The 20486-nt window shown below is 46.4% G+C and overlaps 2 protein-coding genes across 2 annotated transcripts in view; both read left to right on the top strand.

Annotated features, from left to right (window-relative positions):
• tg (thyroglobulin) overlaps positions 1-11482 on the top strand; it is a 69015-nt gene extending 57533 nt beyond the window's left edge. Inside the window, exons 39-48 of the mRNA XM_061717735.1 lie at positions 1888-2092; positions 2936-3023; positions 3822-4160; positions 5637-5810; positions 5893-6030; positions 6102-6289; positions 8002-8106; positions 8876-9016; positions 10149-10321; positions 11280-11482. Coding sequence (XP_061573719.1) covers positions 1888-2092; positions 2936-3023; positions 3822-4160; positions 5637-5810; positions 5893-6030; positions 6102-6289; positions 8002-8106; positions 8876-9016; positions 10149-10321; positions 11280-11380 — 1652 coding nt within the window. The 3' untranslated portion in view covers positions 11381-11482. The remainder of the gene's footprint in view (positions 1-1887; positions 2093-2935; positions 3024-3821; positions 4161-5636; positions 5811-5892; positions 6031-6101; positions 6290-8001; positions 8107-8875; positions 9017-10148; positions 10322-11279) is intronic.
• Positions 11483-13809: 2327 nt separating this feature from the next.
• On the top strand, positions 13810-18745 carry LOC133440770 (mucin-2-like). Its single transcript, XM_061718088.1, has 5 exons — positions 13810-13881; positions 15449-16094; positions 16137-16635; positions 17306-17449; positions 18518-18745. The coding sequence occupies exons 1-5, from the start codon at positions 13833-13835 to the stop codon at positions 18572-18574; spliced, it is 1395 nt and encodes a 464-aa protein (XP_061574072.1). The 5' UTR covers positions 13810-13832; the 3' UTR covers positions 18575-18745.
• Positions 18746-20486: the final 1741 nt, after the last annotated feature.

Here is a 20486-nt window from a genome sequence, read left to right on the forward strand (position 1 = left end):
GAAATAAAGATTAACTAACTAACTGACTAACTAACCTGTAACTAACTAAGTAACTAACTAACTAACCTATAACTAACTAACTAACTAAGTAACTAACCTATAACTAACTAAATAACTAACTAACTAACCTATAACTAACTAAATAACTAACTAACTAACTAACCTATAACTAACTAAGTAACTAACTAACCTATAACTAACTAAGTAACTAACTAACCTATAACTAACTAAATAACTAACTAACCTATAACTAACTAAATAACTAACTAACTAACCTATAACTAAATAACTAACTAACTAACCTATAACTAACTAAGTAACTAACTAACTAACTAACCTATAACTAACTAACCTATAACTAACTAAGTAACTAACTAAACTATAACTAACTAACCTATAACTAACTAAATAACTAACTAACCTATAACTAACTAACTAACCTATAACTAACTAAGTAACTAACCAACTAACCTATAACTAACTAACTAACTAAGTAACTAACCTATAACTAACTAAATAACTAACTAACTAACCTATAACTAACTAAATAACTAACTAACTAACCTATAACTAACTAAGTAACTAACTAACTAAGTAACTAACTAAGTAACTAACTAACTAACTAACCTATAACTAACTAACCTATAACTAACTAAGTAACTAACTAAACTATAACTAACTAACCTATAACTAACTAAATAACTAACTAACTAACTAACCTATAACTAACTAACCTATAACTAACTAAGTAACTAACTAAGTAACTAACTAAACTATAACTAACTAACCTATAACTAACTAAATAACTAACTAACCTATAACTAACTAAATAACCTATAACTAACTAACTAACTAACTAACTAACCAACCTATAACTAACTAACTAACTAACCTATAACTAACTAACCTATAACTAACTAAGTAACTAACTAACCTATAACTAACTAAATAACTAATTAACCTATAACTAACTAAATAACCTATAACTAACTAACTAACCTATAACTAACTAAATAACTAACTAACTAACTAACCTATAACTAACTCAATAACTAACTAACCTATAACTAACTAAATAACTAACTAACCAACCTATAACTAATTAAATAACTAACTAACTAACCTATAATTAAATAAGTAACTAACTAACCTATAATTAACTAACTAACTAACTAACCTATAACTAATTAACTAACTAACTAACCTATAACTAACTAAATAACTAACTAACTAACCTATAACTAACTAAATAACTAACTTACTAACCTATAACTAACTAACTAACTAACTAACCAACCTGTACTTAACTAACTAACTAACTAACTAACCTATAACTAACTAAATAACTAACTAACCTATAACTAACTAAATAACTAACTAACTAACCTATAACTAACTAAATAACTAACTAACATATAACTAACTAAATAACTAACTAACCTATAACTAAGTAACTAACTAACTAACCTATAACTAACTAAGTAACTAACTAACTAGCTAACTAACTAACTAACCTATAACTAACTAACTAACTAACCTATAACTAACTAAATAACTAACTAACTAACCTATAACTAACTAAGTAACTAACTAACTAACTAACTAACCTATAACTAACTAAATAACTAACTAACTAACCTATAACTAACTAAGTAACTAACTAAGTAACTAAGTAAGTAACTAACTAACTAACCTATAACTAACTAACTAACTAACTAACTAACTAACTAACCTATAACTAACTAACTAACTAACTAACCTATAACTAAATAGCTAACTAACTAACTAACTATCTAAATAGCTAACTAACTAACTAACTAACTAACTAACTAGGAGCGAGGGGCAGCTTCTCCCGGTTCCGTCAGTCACAGATCCGTCTGTCTGCAGAGCCGCTGGCGCCGGTCACGTCCGTCTCCGTCCCGGGTCACGGGACGCTGCAGGGCGTTGCCGTGGAGACGGCGGTGGGCCCAGACGTGAGGACGGTGGTCCAGTTCCTCGGAGTCCCGTACGCTCGTCCCCCGACCGGACCGCTCCGCTTTGAACCGGCGCAGCCAGCCGATTGGACGGGGAGCTGGGACGCCACCAAACCTCGGTAAGGTTCGTCCTCCATAGGAACATCTGTCTAAACGGCGCCGCCCGCAGGCCGGAGGGGGCACTGCAGCATCCTGAGTAGAGTTGCTTTCGTCAACGAAAATTGAGACTAAATATCATCGTCAACAAACCTTTATCACCTGAGAAAAACCAGACGAGACGCAGCGAAAATGCGATAATTAAATATATAATGCAATATCGTAGAGGAATAAAAATCAGACTAAAATGTAGATTACAAAATCAAAAAAGGATCCTAATCATGAGAGTTCAACGTAGATCTGGGAATCATCTGCATAAGCTGTGACAAGAGACCTCAAGATGGCCTGGCTTGGTGCAAAATTTGGTGACTTTTGGGGCAAATTTATGGGGGCAAAAAGACCCTCATTTCGTCAGAAGAAAAACGAGGATAAAAACGAGAAAAAAAAATAAAAACATCTCCTACAGATACAATAGAGCCTTCGCACTGAAGGTGCTCGGGCCCTAAAAATAAGATAACCTTGTTTGAATTGTAAAATGGGTTAGGCTAAATACAATCTTTGACTAAAATGGTCCTGGACAATTCTGACTAAAATAAGACTAAGACTTTTAGTCGACTGAAACTTGACACGACTTAAAAGGAGAATGAACGTGACTAAAACTAATAAAAAACTAAAATGATAGCTGGACCCAAAGACTAGACTAAAACTAGAATTGAAACAGAAACAACAACAATAGTGGCTGGTCTTGGACCCGACTCAGCAACTCTACACGGGGTTTGAAGGTTTGAAGGTTCAGAATTAAACAACGTATTTGGAGGACGTAACCATGACTGTAACCACTAATATCTCTAATGTTTATGTCCCAGTCCCAGCTGCGTCCAGCCAGGAGACGGGGCCTCAGCTGCGTCCAGCGAGGACTGTCTCTACCTGAACGTCTTCAGCCCTGCTGCTCTGGTGGGTTCTGGAAAGTTGTTGTTGTGAAGTTTAGGTGGTGTTTGATGGAACCACTGAGAAACAGCAGGTCTGAGGTCGTGATGTTTCTGCAAAATGTTTGTTCATGTCCAGCCAGGTATTATCTACGGAAGAGTATCAGGGCCATGCAGGAGAAACAATATTTGAGAAGGGAAGATTCTTTTTTATTGTGCACTTAGAGAAAAAAGTCAAAATGTCGAGATTAATGTTGAAATACAATTTCGAGAAAATTTCGCCTTTTTTCTCAACATTTCAACTTTTTTCTCAACATTTCAACTTTTTTCTGGACATTTCGACTTTTTTCTCGACATTTTGACTTTATCTCGACATTTCGACTTTTTTCACAACTTTTTTCTCAACATTTCGACTTTTTTCTCATGTGCATAATGAAAAAAAAATCTTCCTCCTCTAAATATTATTTTTACTTTTCTCGTTGCCTAGCCCTAATACTCTTCTCTAGTTATCTGATTGGTGGGAGTAAACAAATATCCATTTGTATATTTATTGTAGCTGGTTTGCCAGGTAGTAATGATAGAAGTTTGTGCTTTGGGTTTCTGAAGAGTTGTGAGTTTGATTCCTGGTGGTTTATTTTCCCTGTAAAACTTAACAGAGTCTAGTGATTATAACCATGATGGTTGGGATGGAATCATACCTAGAAGATAATTGACTTTAGGAAATACTGACATTTTTATTGTTGCAATTCGGCCTAAAATGGTGGGTTTCTTCAATGTTTCCCGGGTCTGGTTTGGTTTTTCCATCGTCTCTCTGCCTCCCTTCCAGAGGACTCCAGTTCCCGTCCTGGTTTTCTTCTTCAACCCTTCAGCCAATCAGGAGCCGGGGATCCTGGACGGCTCCGCCCTGGCGGCCATGGGCAACATCGTCGTGGTAACGGCCAGCTACCGGACGGCAGCGCTGGGCTTCCTGAGCACGGCTGGTCTCCGTGGTAACTACGGCCTGTCGGACCAGGAGGCGGGGCTTCGCTGGGTTCACGCCCACATCGCCCTGATGGGCGGAGACACCCGGAGGGTGACGGTGGGGGCGGAGCGTCAGGGCGGTGACATCACCAGTCTGCACCTCCTCTCCTCCTCCCCTCCCCCGTTCCAGCGGCTGGTGCTGATGGTGAGACGACCGACTCCGCCCCCATCCTGACTCCTCCCCCTACTGACTCCTCCCCTACTGACTCCTCCCCTACTGACTCCTCCCCTACTGACTCCTCCCCCTACCGACTCCTCCCCCTACTGACTCCTCCCCTACTGACTCCTCCCCCTACTGACTCCTCCCCCTACTGACTCCTCCCCTTCCTGACTCCCCTTACTAACTCCTCCTAACTCTCTCCCTCTTAACTCCTCCTACCTCCCTCCTAACTCCCCTTACCTCCCTTCAAACTCCTCCAAACTCTTTCAAACTCTTCCAAACTCCTTCAAACTCCTTCAAACTCTTTCAAACGCTTCCAAACTCCTCCAAACTCTTCCAAACTCCTACAAACTCTTCCAAACTCTTCCAAACTCTTCCAAACTCTTCCAAACTCCTACAAACTCTTCCAAACTCCTTCAAACTCTTCCAAACTCTTCCAAACTCCTCCAAACTCTTCCAAACTCCTCCAAACTCTTCCAAACTCCTTCAAACTCTTCCAAACTCTTCCAAACTCTTCCAAACTCCTTCAAACTCTTTCAAACTCTTCCAAACTCTTCCAAACTCCTCCAAACTCTTCCAAACTCCTCCAAACTCTTCCAAACTCTTACAAACTCCTACAAACTCTTACAAACTCCTTCAAACTCTTCCAAACTCTTCCAAACTCCTTCAAACTTTTTCAAACTCTTCCAAACTCCTCCAAACTCTTCCAAACTCCTCCAAGCTCTTTTAAACCCTTCCAAACTCCTTCAAACTCTTCCAAACTCCTCCAAACTCTTCCAAACGCCTTCAAACTCCTTCAAACTCTTCCAAACTCTTCCAAACTCCTTCAAACTCTTTCAAACTCTTCCAAACTCCTCCAAACTCTTCCAAACTCCTCCAAGCTCTTTTAAACCCTTCCAAACTCCTTCAAACTCTTCCAAACTCCTCCAAACTCTTCCAAACGCCTTCAAACTCTTCCAAACTCCTTCAAACTCTTCCAAACTCTTCCAAACTCCTTCAAACTCTTTCAAACTCTTCCAAACTCCTCCAAACTCTTCCAAACTCCTCCAAGCTCTTTTAAACCCTTCCAAACTCCTTCAAACTCTTCCAAACTCCTCCAAACTCTTCCAAACGCCTTCAAACTCTTCCAAACTCTTCCAAACTCTTCCAAACTCTTCCAAACTCTTGCAAACTCCTTCAAACTCTTTCAAACCCTTCCAAACTCCTCCAAACTCTTCCAAACTCTTTCAAACTCCTCCAAACTCTTCCAAACTCTTCCAAACTCTTCCAAACTCTTCCAAACTCTTGCAAACTCTTGCAAACTCCTCCAAACTCTTCCAAACTCCTTCAAACTCTTCCAAACTCCTTCAAACTCTTCCAAACTCTTCCAAACTCCTTCAAACTCTTCCAAACTCCTCCAAACTCTTCCTAACTCCTCCTACCTCCTCGGTTCCTGAACTGCCTCCTCTCCTCGTCCTGCAGGGCGGCTCGGTTTTCTCTCCGGCGCTGGTCCAGTCGGCCGCCTCCTCCAGACGTCAGGCGGAGGATTTGGCCCGAGAGCTCGGCTGCTCCAGCTCTGACGTCACCGACGAGGACAGGACGGCGTCCTGCCTGAGGGCGGCGCCGGTCCAGCAGCTCAACGCCGCTCAGACCAGAGTAAGACCCAGAGGTCCGGTTTGAGGTGATGAAGTCCTGGTTCTGTCCTGGTTCTGCAGCTCTGACCCGTCTCCTGTTGCAGCTGCTGGCGGCCAGCGGCCCGTTCCGGTCCTGGTCCCCGGTCCGGCCCGCCTCCCCGGCGCCGGCGCTGCACGCCGTGGACCTGCTGCTGGGAACCTCGGAGCACGACGGCCTGATCAGCCGGGCCCGCAGGATCAAGGTACCGGTACCGGCCCGGCATGACCCCGCGGGCCCGGGTCCACCCCAGTGATCACATGACTCTGTCTGCAGGACGTGGAGGCGGCGGCGGGTCGAGCCGACGGCCCGACGGCGTTCTACGCGGCGCTGAGCCGCTCGCTGGGCGGCGCCGCGGGCAGCGAGACGCTGAAGGAGGCGGCGGCCTGGTTCTACTCGCTGGACCACGGGCCCTCGGCGCCGGGTTACAGCCGCTTCTCCAGGGCGCTGGACAACGCCACCAGGTGGGAGCGATGAGGGCGGGGCTACTCGGGGGATTAGAACCGACCCGGCGGGTCAGAACTGACCTGATGGGTAACCCTGCATTCATGCTGAAAGCGGCAAAAATCACCTGACAGCCTGTCCTAACTGCACGCGAGCGTCCGACTATCGCGTTGCACTGCGTGGCATCGGACGCTCTCTGTCCTGAAACACTGAAAGCGTTATCGGCCCCACGTTCTTTTGACTGACAGCTGAAACTCGCTTTTTAAAATGCTGATTTATGGTTCCGCGTTTCACCAACGCAGACCCTACGGCGTCGATTTTACGCAGAACCATAAATCAGCCTTTATTCACCGCACTACCCGCCCATGCGCTCCTGAAAGAAACTCCTAAAATAACTCCTAAAAGAGTAAAGAGACAAGTAAAAGATGGCGAGTACTTGTAATCTTCCTACGTTTGTACTTTCTAAACAGAAAACAAGCTTGATATTGTGATATTTAGCCTAAATGTTCTTCTATTTTCTTCCTGCCGCTCGCGTTGAAAGCCGGTTGAAAGCGCTGTAGGAAACAGTCATGGATGAGGCTGATCCAGTTAGTTGAAATGAGAAGTTATCTCTATGATTCCTCCTCATTTCACTACAAAAACGTGGCAGAAAGAAATATTATCTTATTATTATAATATATTATCTTATTATTATATATTATTATCTTATCAGAACCTTCCAGCTCCCTGTTGATCTCCCTCCAGCAGCTGCCAATTTATTGAGGTTCTTGTATTGAAATGACTGTTTCCTACAGCGCTTTCAACCGGCTTTCAACGCGAGCGGCAGGGCGTCCGACAAATGTTCAGCTCAAAACGCTGCGCAGCTGGGTCAGTTAGGACAGTCCAATAGAAAATAAAGCAATTGTTTTTGTCGCTGACGCTCGCTCGCATCGCATGCAGTTAGGACACGGTGTGACGCCTGCATCGCGCTGCTTGGTGGATTCACACTGAAAGCTACATGCAGCGGGCGTGGCTTCAAGCTGCGCTGCAGAACTGGAGGGAACAGCGTAGATAAGAGAGAGTTTGATGCTCCTTAACAAGTTTGGTCTTGAATCAACATCAACCATCATCGTTGGTCCCGGTGAAGCTGCAGTCTGTCTGGTGAATACTGACACGGGTTTGATGTTTAAACTGTGTTTTGTGATTAATAAGCACGGTTTTAATTATTTTGCGTTGGATCGATGTATCAAATAAAATAGTTCAGACCATCAAACCCCTCAACCATCAGTTATTGTTTCACATGAGCCGTTCAGGTAAAAACAGCAGTCAAACCAGCAAAATGTCAGTTTGCTGGATGAAATATATTAATTCCTGATATAATAAGTTTGTTAGTGACAGCTCTGCTGATGTACGCATGTGAATGAGTGTACGTTTGTGTGAACATGAAAGTACAATCTGCATTGAGGCTTCTTGCTTCGGGAATCCCGGTCTGTGATTGGACGCTGCCTCGGCGTCAACGCTGCTCATTTAAATAAAGTTGAGATTTTTCAACTTCAAATTGACGCTCTGGACGCCTCTGGACGCGCGTTTTTATAGAAAATAAATGGCAGCCGGACGCCTATGATGCCTGTGAGGCTTTCAGTGTGAATCCAGGGTAAGACTGACCCGACGGGTCAGAACCCGGAGGTTTAGAACCGACCCGGCTGGTCAGAACCCGGTATTTTTAAACCGACCCGGCGTGTTTTTCTTCCAGGGATCTGTTCATCGTCTGTCCGGCGCTGCAGATGGCGACACACTGGGCCGACAGCCGGGCCAACGTCTTCCTGTACCACCAACCGGCCTCCAGAACCCACGACAGGTGCGTCTCCGCCAGGTCCAGTTAAACCCGGGTCAGGGAAACCCGCGGCTCTTCAGCGCCGCCCTAGTGGCTCCTGGAGCTTTTTCAAAAATGTTTGAAAATGGAAATCGATGGGGAGGGGAATATATTTTTTGTTTTAATGTGGTTTCTGTAGGAGGACAAACATGACCCAAATATTTCCAATGCTGTAAAAATGTGTAGAATAAATAACATTTCAACATTTCTGTTAACAAAGATTTGTACGGAAGAGTATTAGGGTCATGCAGGAGAAAAAATATGGAGAGGGAAAGATTTCTTTTTTATTTTGCACTTCGAGAAAAAAGTCAAAATTTCGTGAATAAAGTTGAAATGTTGAAAAAAAGGCGAAATTTAGATTTTATTCTTGAAATTGTATTTCAACATTAATTCCGATATTTCGAGTTTTTTCTCGACATTTCAACTTTTTTCTCGAAGTGCAAAATAAAAATAAAATCTTCCCCTCTCCAATATGTTTTCTCCTGCATGGCCCTGATACTCCGTAGAGGATTCAACGTTTCTTGGAGTGAATCATTTGCATTCGTTGCCTGAATGTTTGCTCTGTAGCGAGAAGTTGTTCCAGTTCTAACTAATATAGAAACATGCAGCATGTTTGTCTTCATTCTAAGGCTGATACAAGACTTTTCATTTTTTGAGGCTCCAGACACATTTGTTTTTTGTGTTTTTGGTCCAATATGGCTCTAAAACATTTTGGGTTGCCGACCCCTGATCTAACCGGGTCTCTGGTCTGCAGGGCGGACGGCTCGGTTCCCCTGGACGTCCAGCTGGCCTTCGGCGTTCCTCTCCGTCCCTCCGGCGCTCAGCGCTTCACCCCGGCTGACCGGCGCCTCTCTCTGGCCGCCATGACCTACCTGTCCACCTTCACCAGAACCGGGTCAGAACCACCCGCCTAATGCTCAAAATGCATAAAATATAAAAGCATATTTCGTCAAAGTGTCCTAGATGTAAAAGCATGGAGGGGACATTCACCCATATACTGCAAAAACTCAAAATCTTACCAGGAATATTTGTCTTATTTCTAGTTAAAATGTCTCATTTTTAGTCAAAAAATCTCATTACACTTAAAACCAGAAAAATAACTTATTTGACAATTTCCACCTGTTTCAAGTAAATTTTCACTTGAAATAAGTAGGAAAATCTGCCAGTGGAACAAGATTTATCTTCTCATTACAAGCAAAAAAATCTTGTTCCACGAGCAGATTTTTCTACTTATTTTAAGTGAAAATCTACTTGAAACAGGTGAAAATTGTTGTTTTTTCCAATGATGAGTCTTGTTTTAAATGTAATGAGATTTTTTTTTTACTAAAAATAAGACATTTTAACAAGAAATAAGACAAATATTCTTGTTAAGATTTTGAGTTTTTGCAGAATGCGACCGTTTACAAAGTTATTGGAATTCAATTCATTCCCTTACACAATTAATCCTGGACAAAAAATGTGATTTAAGCAGTAGTTTATATTTATCAAATGACACATATAACTTACAACTAGATAACCAAAAATGCAGGATAATAATTTTGATCACTTACTTTGCAAAGAAATGTATACTTTTATTTTGAAAGAACGATTCCCCGCCATCTTATAAGACTTTTTTAGATCAACTCACAGCATTTCTACCATTAGAAAAACTAACTTTGGAAAAATATAATCGTGGCCAATCTTTTTCAAGAATTTTGGTTCCCATTATTCTCTGGTTGAGAGAACTTTATTGTACGCTGAATTCTGTTTTATTGCTTGTATTTACTTTATGTATCTTATGCATCTTTAGGTATTTGAGTTTTGATGCCCCTATTGTTATTTACTGATGTTATTTTCCATATTTTCTTCTTTCCAGTTTATTTATTTATTTTTTGTGTATGCGTCCTGGGCATGCGTGCACAAAAGAAAACTGTAAGACCTACCGTCATTAAGGATGTAACTGATTGTCTTTCTTTTGTGAAATAAAAAGATATTAAAAAAAGAACCTCCTCCTGAACCAGAACTCACGTCTCCCGTTCTCGTCCCAGGAACCCGAACCCGTCCCGGTTCTGGCCCGAGTCGGCGCTGCCGCGCTGGCGGCCGGTCCCGCCCACTGAGGCTCCGCCCACTTACCTGGAGCTAAGCCCCGCCCTCCGGCTCCGGCGGGGCGACGCCCACAAAACCTGCTCCTTCTGGACCCAGCTGGGACCCAAACTGACCGGTGAGTAATCTGATTACCTATGGGTGTGCAGTAATCTGATTACCTGTGAGTCCGCAGTAATCCGATTACCTGTGAGTCCGCAGTAATCTGATTACCTGCGAGTCCAAAGTAATCTGATTACCTGTGTAATCTGATTACCTATGGGTGTGCAGTAATCTGATTACCTGTGAGTCTCTGGTAATCTGATTACATGTGAGTCTACGGTAATCTGATTACCTGAGTCTCTGGCAATCTGATTACCTGTGAGTCTGCGGTAATCTGATTACCTGTGAGTCTGCGGTAATCTGATTACCTGTGAGTCTGCGGTAATCTGATTACCTGTGAGTCTGCGGTAATCTGATTACCTGCGAGTCTGCGGTAATCTGATTACCTGAGTCCGCAGTAATCTGATTACCAGTGAGTATTCGGTAATCTGATTAACGGTGAGTCAGTAGTAATCTGATTAACGGTGAGTCAGTAGTAATCTGATTACCTGAGTCCGCAGTTATCTGATTACCAGTGAGTATTCGGTAATCTGATTAACGGTGAGTCAGTAGTAATCTGATTAACGGTGAGTCAGTAGTAATCTGATTACCTGTGAGTCCGCGGTAATCTGATTACCTGTGAGTCTGCGGTAATCTGATTACCTGTGAGTCTGCGGTAATCTGATTACATGCGAGTCTCTAGTAATCTGATAACCTGTGAGTCTGCGGTAATCTGATTACATGAGAGTCTCTAGTAATCTGATAACCTGTGAGTCTGCGGTAATCTGATTACATGAGAGTCTCTAGTAATCTGATTACCTGTGAGTCTGTGGTAATCTGATTGCCTGTGAGTCTGCGGTAATCTGATTACCTGTGAGTCTGCGGTAATCTGATTATCTGTGAGTCTGCGGTAATCTGATTGCCAGTGAGTCTGCAGTAATCTGATTACCTGTGAGTCTGCAGTAATCTGATTACCTGCCTCTCTGGGTCTGCAGGTGCGTCGGGGGCGGAGCCTGCACCGATGCCACTGATCGCCGAGCTCCCACTGGCTTCATCCTCCGACCAATCACAGGCCGAGAAAGACGCCTACAACTAGACCGATGACATCACTGCGATGACATCACTGCTTCACCTCCCATAATTCAGTTTGATTCAAGCAGCTTCTGTTGATCAGTTTCCAATAATCAATAAAAACATCTGAAACTCACTGGAGCGTCGTCTTTGATTGACAGGTCTCTGATCCAACCAGAGTCGTCCTCCAACCTGCTGCACTAGGGTCCAGATCCAGACCTGCAGGTCCTCTACAGACCACTAGGGTCCAGATCCAGACCTGCAGGTCCTCTACAGACCACTAGGGTCCAGATCCAGACCTGCAGGTCCTCTACGGACCACTAGGGTCCAGATCCAGACCTGCAGGTCCTCTACAGACCACTAGGGTCCAGATCCAGACCTGCAGGTCCTCTACGGACCACTAGGGTCCAGATCCAGACCTGCAGGTCCTCTACGGACCACTAGGGTCCAGATCCAGACCTGCAGGTCCTCTACAGACCACTAGGGTCCAGATCCAGACCTGCAGGTCCTCTACAGACCACTAGAGTCCAGATCCAGACCTGCAGGTCCTCTACAGACCACTAGGGTCCAGATCCAGACCTGAAGGTCCTTTACAGACCACTAGGGTCCAGATCCAGACCTGCAGGTCCTCTACAGACCACTAGGGTCCAGATCCAGACCTGCAGGTCCTCTACAGACCACTAGGGTCCAGATCCAGACCTGCAGGTCCTCTACAGACCACTAGGGTCCAGATCCAGACCTGCAGGTCCTCTACAGACCAACTGGGTCCAGATCCAGACCTGCAGGTCCTCTACAGACCACTAGGGTCCAGATCCAGACCTGCAGGTCCTCTACACCCTTCTCTTAATGTTATCAGACAGCTCGGTACAGTTCTGAAAACAGGTCCACAGATGTTCCTGGGAGAGGGGAGGGCTAGTGGGGGCAGAGTCCCTTGTTTACATTCCACCAGAGAGATTGTGACTGTAGCAACCGGCCAAGCTGCCATGTCAAGGTCAGATTATAGAATCAACAATTATATTGCAAAACAGGCAGACTCAGTAATTTTCCGTCTGCCTTCAGTCTCTGGTTCATCAATGGCGACTCCAAACAGACCAATTTGTCCAAGGTCTTCTCCATCTTGCCAATGAGCTCAAAGACCGCCGCCAGCCTGTGATTTTGTTTAAGAATCGCATCCAGCTTGCGGTTTTGATCTCCCAACGTTAAAGTCTGAGTGTTAGTCGCAGAGCTTATCCCCTCAGCCACGTCCGGCAGCTCGGAAAGAGCCAAAACAGCTGTCGATGACTTACGCGTTTGTCGATATACCAGTAATCCCCCCACTCCAATTAGAAGAAATCCTGCTATCATAAATCCAATTATGAAGGCATCTTCAACGTCCTCGACAGACAAGATCGCCAGACACAACGCTCTCCAAAGTTCATAGGAGTCCATTGTGTATCCGGCAAAAAAAGTCCCATCGGGGCAGGAGGGCTCCCTTACCCCCTGACTTCTCGTCTCAAAAATTTGGTCAATCGTGCTGAGAGACCAGTTAATCAATTCCATGATTGTAGAATTTCGGAGTGAAAAAGAGAGGCTGTGAAGACAGCACAAAAAGCAGCAGCAGGGCAGATAGGGAGGGAGAGTGAGCAGAAAAGCGTCCGCCTTCACCGAGAGCCGGAAGAAGAAAAAACAGAAACTTGGGTGGTACCCCAAGTTTGTCCAGTCGTTTCCAGAGCATCTCACGGTTTATGGTGTCGAACGCTTTGCTGAGGTCAATAAAGGCTAGAGGTCTTTGCACTGCTCCCTGGTGTTCTCCAGTAGCTGCCTTAAGACAAAGATCATGTCGGTGGTCGACCTAGACTTCCGAAAACCACATTGCGTCTCTGGGAGAGCAGCTTCCGAGATGTGCTCCAGGCGCTTGAGCATGATCTTTGGCAGCACTTTCCCTGCAATGGAGAGGAGGGAGATTCCACGACTGTTCCCACATACTGCTCTGTCACCTTTGTTCTTGTAGGTGACCAGAATGTTGGCATCCTTCCAGTCTTGTGGGGGGGTCTCATGTTCCCATATATGTGTGATCAAGAGGTGTAGGTACCCGCCGTTTTTAAAAACCTCTGCCGGGATGCCATCAGGTCCTGCACTTTTGTTGTTCTTCTATATACACACACACACACACACACACACACACACACACACATACCTGTACACACACTCTCACACACAAAGGTGTGCCTCACGCTGCGACCACAGGCCAGCGCTCCAACATCAATCCCGTCTCAGATGGGCGAGACCCCGCCCCGCCCACCTGTGTGCAGGTGAGTATAAAGGCCCCGCCCCCTCCCCAGGCCCCGCCCCCTCCACCTGTGTGCAGGTGAGTATAAAGGCCCCGCCCCCTTCCCAGGCCCCGCCCCCTCCACCTGTGTGCAGGTGAGTATAAAGGAGTCTTTCTGCAGCTAAACACTGACACCTTTGTCCCGACCCGCCGGACTTCCTGCAGAACCATGGAGCTGCTGGTCTCGCTCTGCCTGGCTCTCACGCTGGCCGCCCCAGGTAAGACCCGCCCAGAACCGGGACCGGTCCAGAACCTGAGGTCCAGGTCAGACGGGAGGACGAACTGGGTCGTTTATCCTCAGAAACTGGCTTTTCTTCCTCAGAACCACCCAGACGTCTGAGGGTTTCATCTCCAGACTTATTTTTAATTCCTGTATCAGACAAATCCGACCGGTTCTGACCCGGTTCTGACCCGCGTGTCACTCCTGAGCCCGGCGCCGCCAGTTACTGAGTCAGGGTCAATATTTACATCAATCCAACGATTGCTGAGGTCCGGGTCCACATCGGGGTGGGACGACCCCCCACCAGAACCTCCACGGAGACCCGGGTCCGTGGACTCTGGGACCGGCTCGGTCCGGGACCGTCTCGGACCGGCACCGGCTCCAGTCTGGTCCAGACCCAGACCTGCAGGTCCTCTACAGACCACTAGGGTCCAGATCCAGACCTGCAGGTCCTCTACAGACCACTAGGGTCCAGATCCAGACAAGGAATTAAGCGTTAAGTAGTCGTACGGCTGAGGGAAAGAAAGTCGTATCTCTTGTTCCTTTTACCCAGTGACTTATAAATAATCCTCCTCTGGGAGCAGATAGTTAGCAGCGTGTGAGGGGTCCTCAATTATTTTAGTTGCCCGTGTGATGGAGTGGTGTTTGTAAAGGGAGTCCAGTGTGGGGAGTTCATGTTTAGTGATTTTTGAAGCCCCTTTAATGATCCTGTCCAGTCTGTGTAGTGTATGTTTGGATGTATTGCCGTACCATATGGTGATTGATGAACACAGAATATTGTGAATTATGGCAGTGCAGAATTGGACCATTTTTCTTAGTTGTCTGAGGTGAAATAGTCTCTGGTTTGCTGTTTTGAGAAGATGAGTGGTGTGGTGGTCCCAGTTCAGTTTATTGTTGATGTGGGAGCCGAGGAATGTGAATGGGTTGTTGATGATGATGGAAGTCTTGACGGGAGAGTCTTTACGGAAGTCAAACATCAGTTCCACAGTTTAAGCTTCATTGAGGATGAGGTCGTAGTCCCTGCACTGGTTCACTGTCCTCTCCACCTCTGACCTGTAGTCGTCCTCCCTGCCGTCTTTGATCAGCCCCCCCATGGTAGTGTCATCTGCGTATTTCAGCAGCTTGACCAAAGGGGAGGCTGATCGGAGGTCGTAGGTGTCGAGGGAGAAGAGCCGCGGGGATAAGACACACCCCTGTGGCACCCCGATGTTGGTGGTCAGAGGGAGAGAGGTGTGGTAGTTGTAGCGGACTAGCTAACCCTTCAGCGTGTCCAGCAGCCAGAAACAGAGGGAGAGGCCAATGTTCATGTTGGTCAGGAATTGGAACAGTTTGAGGGGATTGATGGTGTTGAAAGCACTACTAAAATCTATGAAAAGTATTCTTTCATGTGTTTTTTGACTCGAGGTGTTCGAGGGTGAAGTGCAGTGCCAGGTTGATGCATCATCTGTAGACCGGTTAGAACGATGGGCGAATTGTAGAGGGTCCTCTACGGACCCTGACCGAAGTGTTTTCCCAATGATTTGAGAGTCAGAACTGACCGAGTCTCTCCTGTGTTTGGTTGCCAGGGACGACGACGACTCACGGCTACCGCATGACCACCGACGGCTACGGCCCAGCTGTTTCAGATTACCCAGAATCCTTCAGGACCACCGATGGCTACGGCCCAGTTGTTTCAGATTACCCAGAATCCTTCAGGACCACCGACGGCTACGGCCCAGTTGTCTCAGATTACCCAGAATCCTTCATGACGACCGACGGCTACGGCCCAGTTGTCTCAGATTACCCAGAATCCATCACGACCACGATCGACAGTTTCCCCAGGTTTGAAACACCATCACCATCTCCTGGAGCCACGACGTCTGGTACCAGTACCACCGGTACCACCACCACATCTGGGGCCAGTACCATCGGGACCACCCCTACGTCTACCACTAGTAACGCCACCACGTCTGGTACCAATGGAACCAGTAACGGCACCACGTCTGGTACCAATGGAACCAGTAACGCCACCACGTCTGGTACCACTGGAACCAGTAACGGCACCACGTCTGGTACCAATGGAACCAGTAACGGCACCACGTCTGGTACCAATGGAACCAGTAACGGCACCACGTCTGGTACCAATGGAACCAGTAACGCCACCACGTCTGGTACCAATGGAACCAGTAACGCCACCACGTCTGGCACCAATGGAACCAGTAACGCCACCACCTCTGGTCCTGGTACCACCAGTAACACCACCTCTACGTCCACCTCTGGTACCAGTGGAACCAGTGACGGTTCCTCTGCCACCTCAGCGGTTTCCCCTAGCAACGCCACCGTCACAGGATCAAGCAGTACCACGGCGACGGGGAACGGAACCACAACCGCCGGAAACTCCTCTATTTCCACGACCAGTGACCCGACAGCTGCCCCCACCACGGCCCCCACCACGACCCCGACCCCGAGTCTGGGTCCGCCGGTATCCACCAATGCCAGCACCGACCAGACCCGGACCACCACGGCCCCCACCACGACCCCGACCCCAAGTCTGGGTCCGCCGGTATCTGCCAGCACCGACCCGACCCAGAGCACCACGGCCCCCACCACGACCCCAACCCCGAGTCTGGGCCCGCCGGTTCCCCCCAGCACCGACCCGACCCAGACCACCACGGCCAGCAGGACCGGCGGGTGGGTTCCTGGCTGGGGAATCGCTCTCCTGGTTCTGGCGGCTCTGGTTCTGCTGCTGCTGTTGCTGCTGCTGCTGGCGCTGGTGAGTCCGGGTACCGGGGGTTACCGACGGTTACCGGGGGAGGGGTGTGCAGGGTTACCAGGGGTTACCGGGAGGAGGGGGGTTACCAGGGGCTTTTATGGGACTATGATGTTACACCTTCATGAACCCAGCAGACCCCCTCATCAGACTGAGCATGCTCAGTAGGGTTGTCTCCGGCAGACCACGCCCACCAGCGATGATGCTGATGACGGACATCATCATGTCCTTTGCTGAGGAATTTATCAAAACCAGTTCAGAAGTCCACTTTGTGGTATAGTGAGTTTTTATTCAGTAGCCGGCGGTGAGCACATCTACACAGACCAAAGTCTGGTTGAAATGCTGACCCAGAGTGGATCGACGACAAGACTTTTATACCATAAATTCAAGGTGCAAAAGGCAGGGAATACACAAGCCAAGTGACAGACGAAAAGTAATTTACAGTTGGATGTGATCTGTGGCCAAATGTCCCCACCGGGCATTTGGCATGACTGTCACTAAGTTCCAAATCACCCCATGGGGTGCTCTAGTGTTCCAAGTCTGTTTGAGGCAACTTCCAAGGTGTCATCTCCTGCAGGGGGGTAGGAAGCTGATATTCAGGTCGACCACGGTCCTGTTACAATGCCTCATCACCTTCCTGCGACCTTTGACCCTAAACTCTCCCCCCCTGCAGTTGCTGTGGTGCTGCCGGCGGCGGCGCAACAAGGCCTTCAGCCCCTACGACAACCTGCCCCCCCTGGACGACATCCCGCTGTACACCACCCACAGCCGCTTCGACGGGGCCAACGGGGCCAACGGGACCAACGGGGGCCACTACGTGAGTCGCAGCTGATCTTCAGCAGAACTTAGAGCTGATGTTTTTTTTGTGATACAAAGTTCTAAAGAAAAAAAACAAACAAAGATAGTGCACCAAAAAAAACAGTCATGTACAGTTTTGGCACCGCGGTTGTTGACCTGAAAGTGAGTTCAGCATGACACGAAAACGACCCATCAACCAAGCAACTAAACAACCAACCGACTAAACAACTGACCATCCAAACAACTAACCAACCAACTGACTAAACAACTGACCATCCAAACAACTAACCAACCAACTGACCAAACAACTGACCATCCAAACAACTAACCAACCAACTGACTAAACAACTGACCATCCAAACAACTAACCAACCAATCAACTAAATAATTGACCATTCAAACAACTAACCAACTAACAGACTAAACAACTGACCAACCAACCAACTAAACAACCAACTGACTTAACAACTGAACATCCAAACTACTAACCAACCAACAATTCAAACAACTAACCAACGAACCAACTAAACAACCAACTGACTAAACTGACCCTCCACACAACTAACCAATCAACTAAACAACCAACAGACTAAACAACAGACGATCCAAACTACTAACAACTAAACAACTGACCAACCAAACAACCAACAGACTAAACTGACCATTCAAACAACTAACCAACCAACCGACTAAACAACCAATTGACTTAAAAACCAACCGAGTCAGACGGACGGCCGTCCTCATGAGGACGTTCGTCCACGGACTAGCAGACGTCGAGGGCGCCGCCCCGCGTGGACGGCGCCCCGCTGGCGGTGTTTGGTCAGCGCGGGTGTTTGGTCAGGCGGGTGTGCTGCAGGCAGGGTGTGCTGGAGGGCGGAGGTCTGACTCACCAAAGGTTCAAACAGACGACATCATGGAAAAACATACCTGTGATTGATGTTGCCATGACAACAAGGACAAACAAGCGCCTATTGACTTTAGCATAAGCTCCATGTAGCACATGCGGTGCAAACCTCAGGAACACCAACGTTTCCCTGACGTGTGGAAGTATTGATTACTGATTATTATTGGGGGAAATGTTTTTCAGGAGGAGCTGGAGAAGTCCATGAAGAACCGGACGGGGATTTACACCATCAACCAGTGAGGCTCCGCGCCACCGCGCTGCCGCACTGCCGCGCCACCGCGCTGCCGCACTGCTGCGCCACCGCACCGCCACGCCGCCTCCACATGAGTTCTGAGGGTGTTTAGTATTTATTTCAGGTGCAGGACGAGGAAAAATTATTCTGGGTTTTAACTTGATCAATAAAAGCTCTTGTGAAGGTGATCGGCTGCACGTCTTGTCTCTGTCTCCGCCGGCGTCGCTGCACGTCTGCTGTCGTGTCCCAGTTAGCTTGGCGTCGCGTCACTGCAGCAGAACTGCTGGAAACGGATCCTCTTTGTTCTCCGTCCTCCTCTCAACCAAAGTCCACGTTTGTTTTGCTCCGCGCCCGTCTCCGTCACAAAGAGCCTCACAAAGGTGGTGGTGGGGGGGGCGCGGGGTGGACCTGGACCTGGAGGTGGGGTTGCCACCTTTCAGAAATAGAAATAAGGGACGCCCCGACTTCAGCAGAGCAGGAGCCAAAAAAAGCCCCAAAAAATGTGTTTATTTTATATGAAAAAACAAAATGCTTTGATTTAAAGTTTAAAGTGCTTTAATAGCATTGAACTTGCATGACTGTACAGACAGCCAACCATACTAGCAACTGAAATAGCCTCCTATGCTACGTATGGCCACATCAGCCCAGATGTACAATATAGCCTACAGGTGAAGAATATGGTGTAAAAAATAATTTATTTCAATAATTCAACTAGAATATGGTGCAAAAGTTAACTTATTTCAATAATTCAACTAGAATATAGTGTAAAAGTTAATTTATTTCAATAATTCAACTAGATTATGGTGCAAAAGTTAACTTATTTCAATAATTCAACTAGAATATGGTGTAAAAGTTAATTTATTTCAATAATTCAACTAGAATATGGTGTAAAAGTTAATTTATTTCAATAATTCAACTAGAATATGTTGCAAAAGTTAATTTATTTCAATAATTCAACTAGAATATGGTGTAAAAGTTAACTTATTTCAATAATTCAACTAGAATATGGTGTAAAAGTTAATTTATTTCAATAATTCAACTAGAATATGGTGTAAAAGTTAATGTATTTCAATAATTCAACTAAAAAGGTGAAACTAATATATTACCTAGTCTTATTGCATGCAAAGCAAGATATGTTCAACCTTTATTTGTTATAATTTTGATGATGGAATTGTTTATTGATTTCATAAAATATTCTCTAATTTATTTTTTATTTGGGGTTTTCAAAACTGTGAGCCATAATCATCAAAATGATAACAAATAAAGGCTTGAAATATTTCACTTTGAATGTAGTGGGGAAATAATATATTTGTTTCACCTTTAGTTAAATTTACTACGAATGACGTTTTGCAATATATTCCAATTTTCCGACCTTCACCTGTATATTATGACATCAATAAATAGGAGCATAGGGATGTTGGACCGTTTCCCCCTCCGTCTGGGGGCTCCGGCGGCGCCGGGGGCGCCCGTGGAGGTACGGTGGGGCCCTGGCCCGGCTCGGAGGGCCGGCCCCCGTCAATTGGATGGCCGGTGGGGGAGCGTGGGCGTCCTTCCAGGGCCGGCTCTGCTGGTCCTGCCTCCTGGCTTCGGCCTCTGCTCCCCCTCCTTCCCCCCCTTACACGATGCATACGCACATAGGAGAAGGGACGGGGGGTCCGGGTTGTGGGGGGCATTGTCCCGCGTGGCCCGGCACTCCCCGCCTCACGGTTTTAACAGCAATGTAGACACTGCACATTCAACACTTAATAAATACATTTGACAGGGACACGTAGTTCGGGAGGGGGGGGGGGTCGGTGTCAAATTGATACCTTGTCCTCTCCCTTCCTGTTTTTATGGCATTAATAACATGCACTCAACACCAGGGGCGGGAGGGGGGCCCACATCACCCGCGCTCCCTCGCCGGCCTGGGACAGGTGGGTC

Source organism: Cololabis saira, chromosome 3 (genome assembly GCF_033807715.1).
Source record: "Cololabis saira isolate AMF1-May2022 chromosome 3, fColSai1.1, whole genome shotgun sequence".
In the NCBI taxonomy this organism is placed as follows: Eukaryota; Metazoa; Chordata; class Actinopteri; order Beloniformes; family Belonidae; genus Cololabis; species Cololabis saira.

Coding starts and splice junctions, on each gene's coding strand:
- LOC133440770 (XM_061718088.1), top strand. CDS start 13,833: ATGGAGCTGCTGGTCTCGCTCTGCCTGGCTCTCACGCTGGCCGCCCCA. Junction 13,882..15,448: donor TCTCACGCTGGCCGCCCCAG/GTAAGACCCGCC, acceptor TTTGGTTGCCAG/GGACGACGACGACTCACGGC. Junction 17,450..18,517: donor GGACCAACGGGGGCCACTAC/GTGAGTCGCAGC, acceptor AATGTTTTTCAG/GAGGAGCTGGAGAAGTCCAT.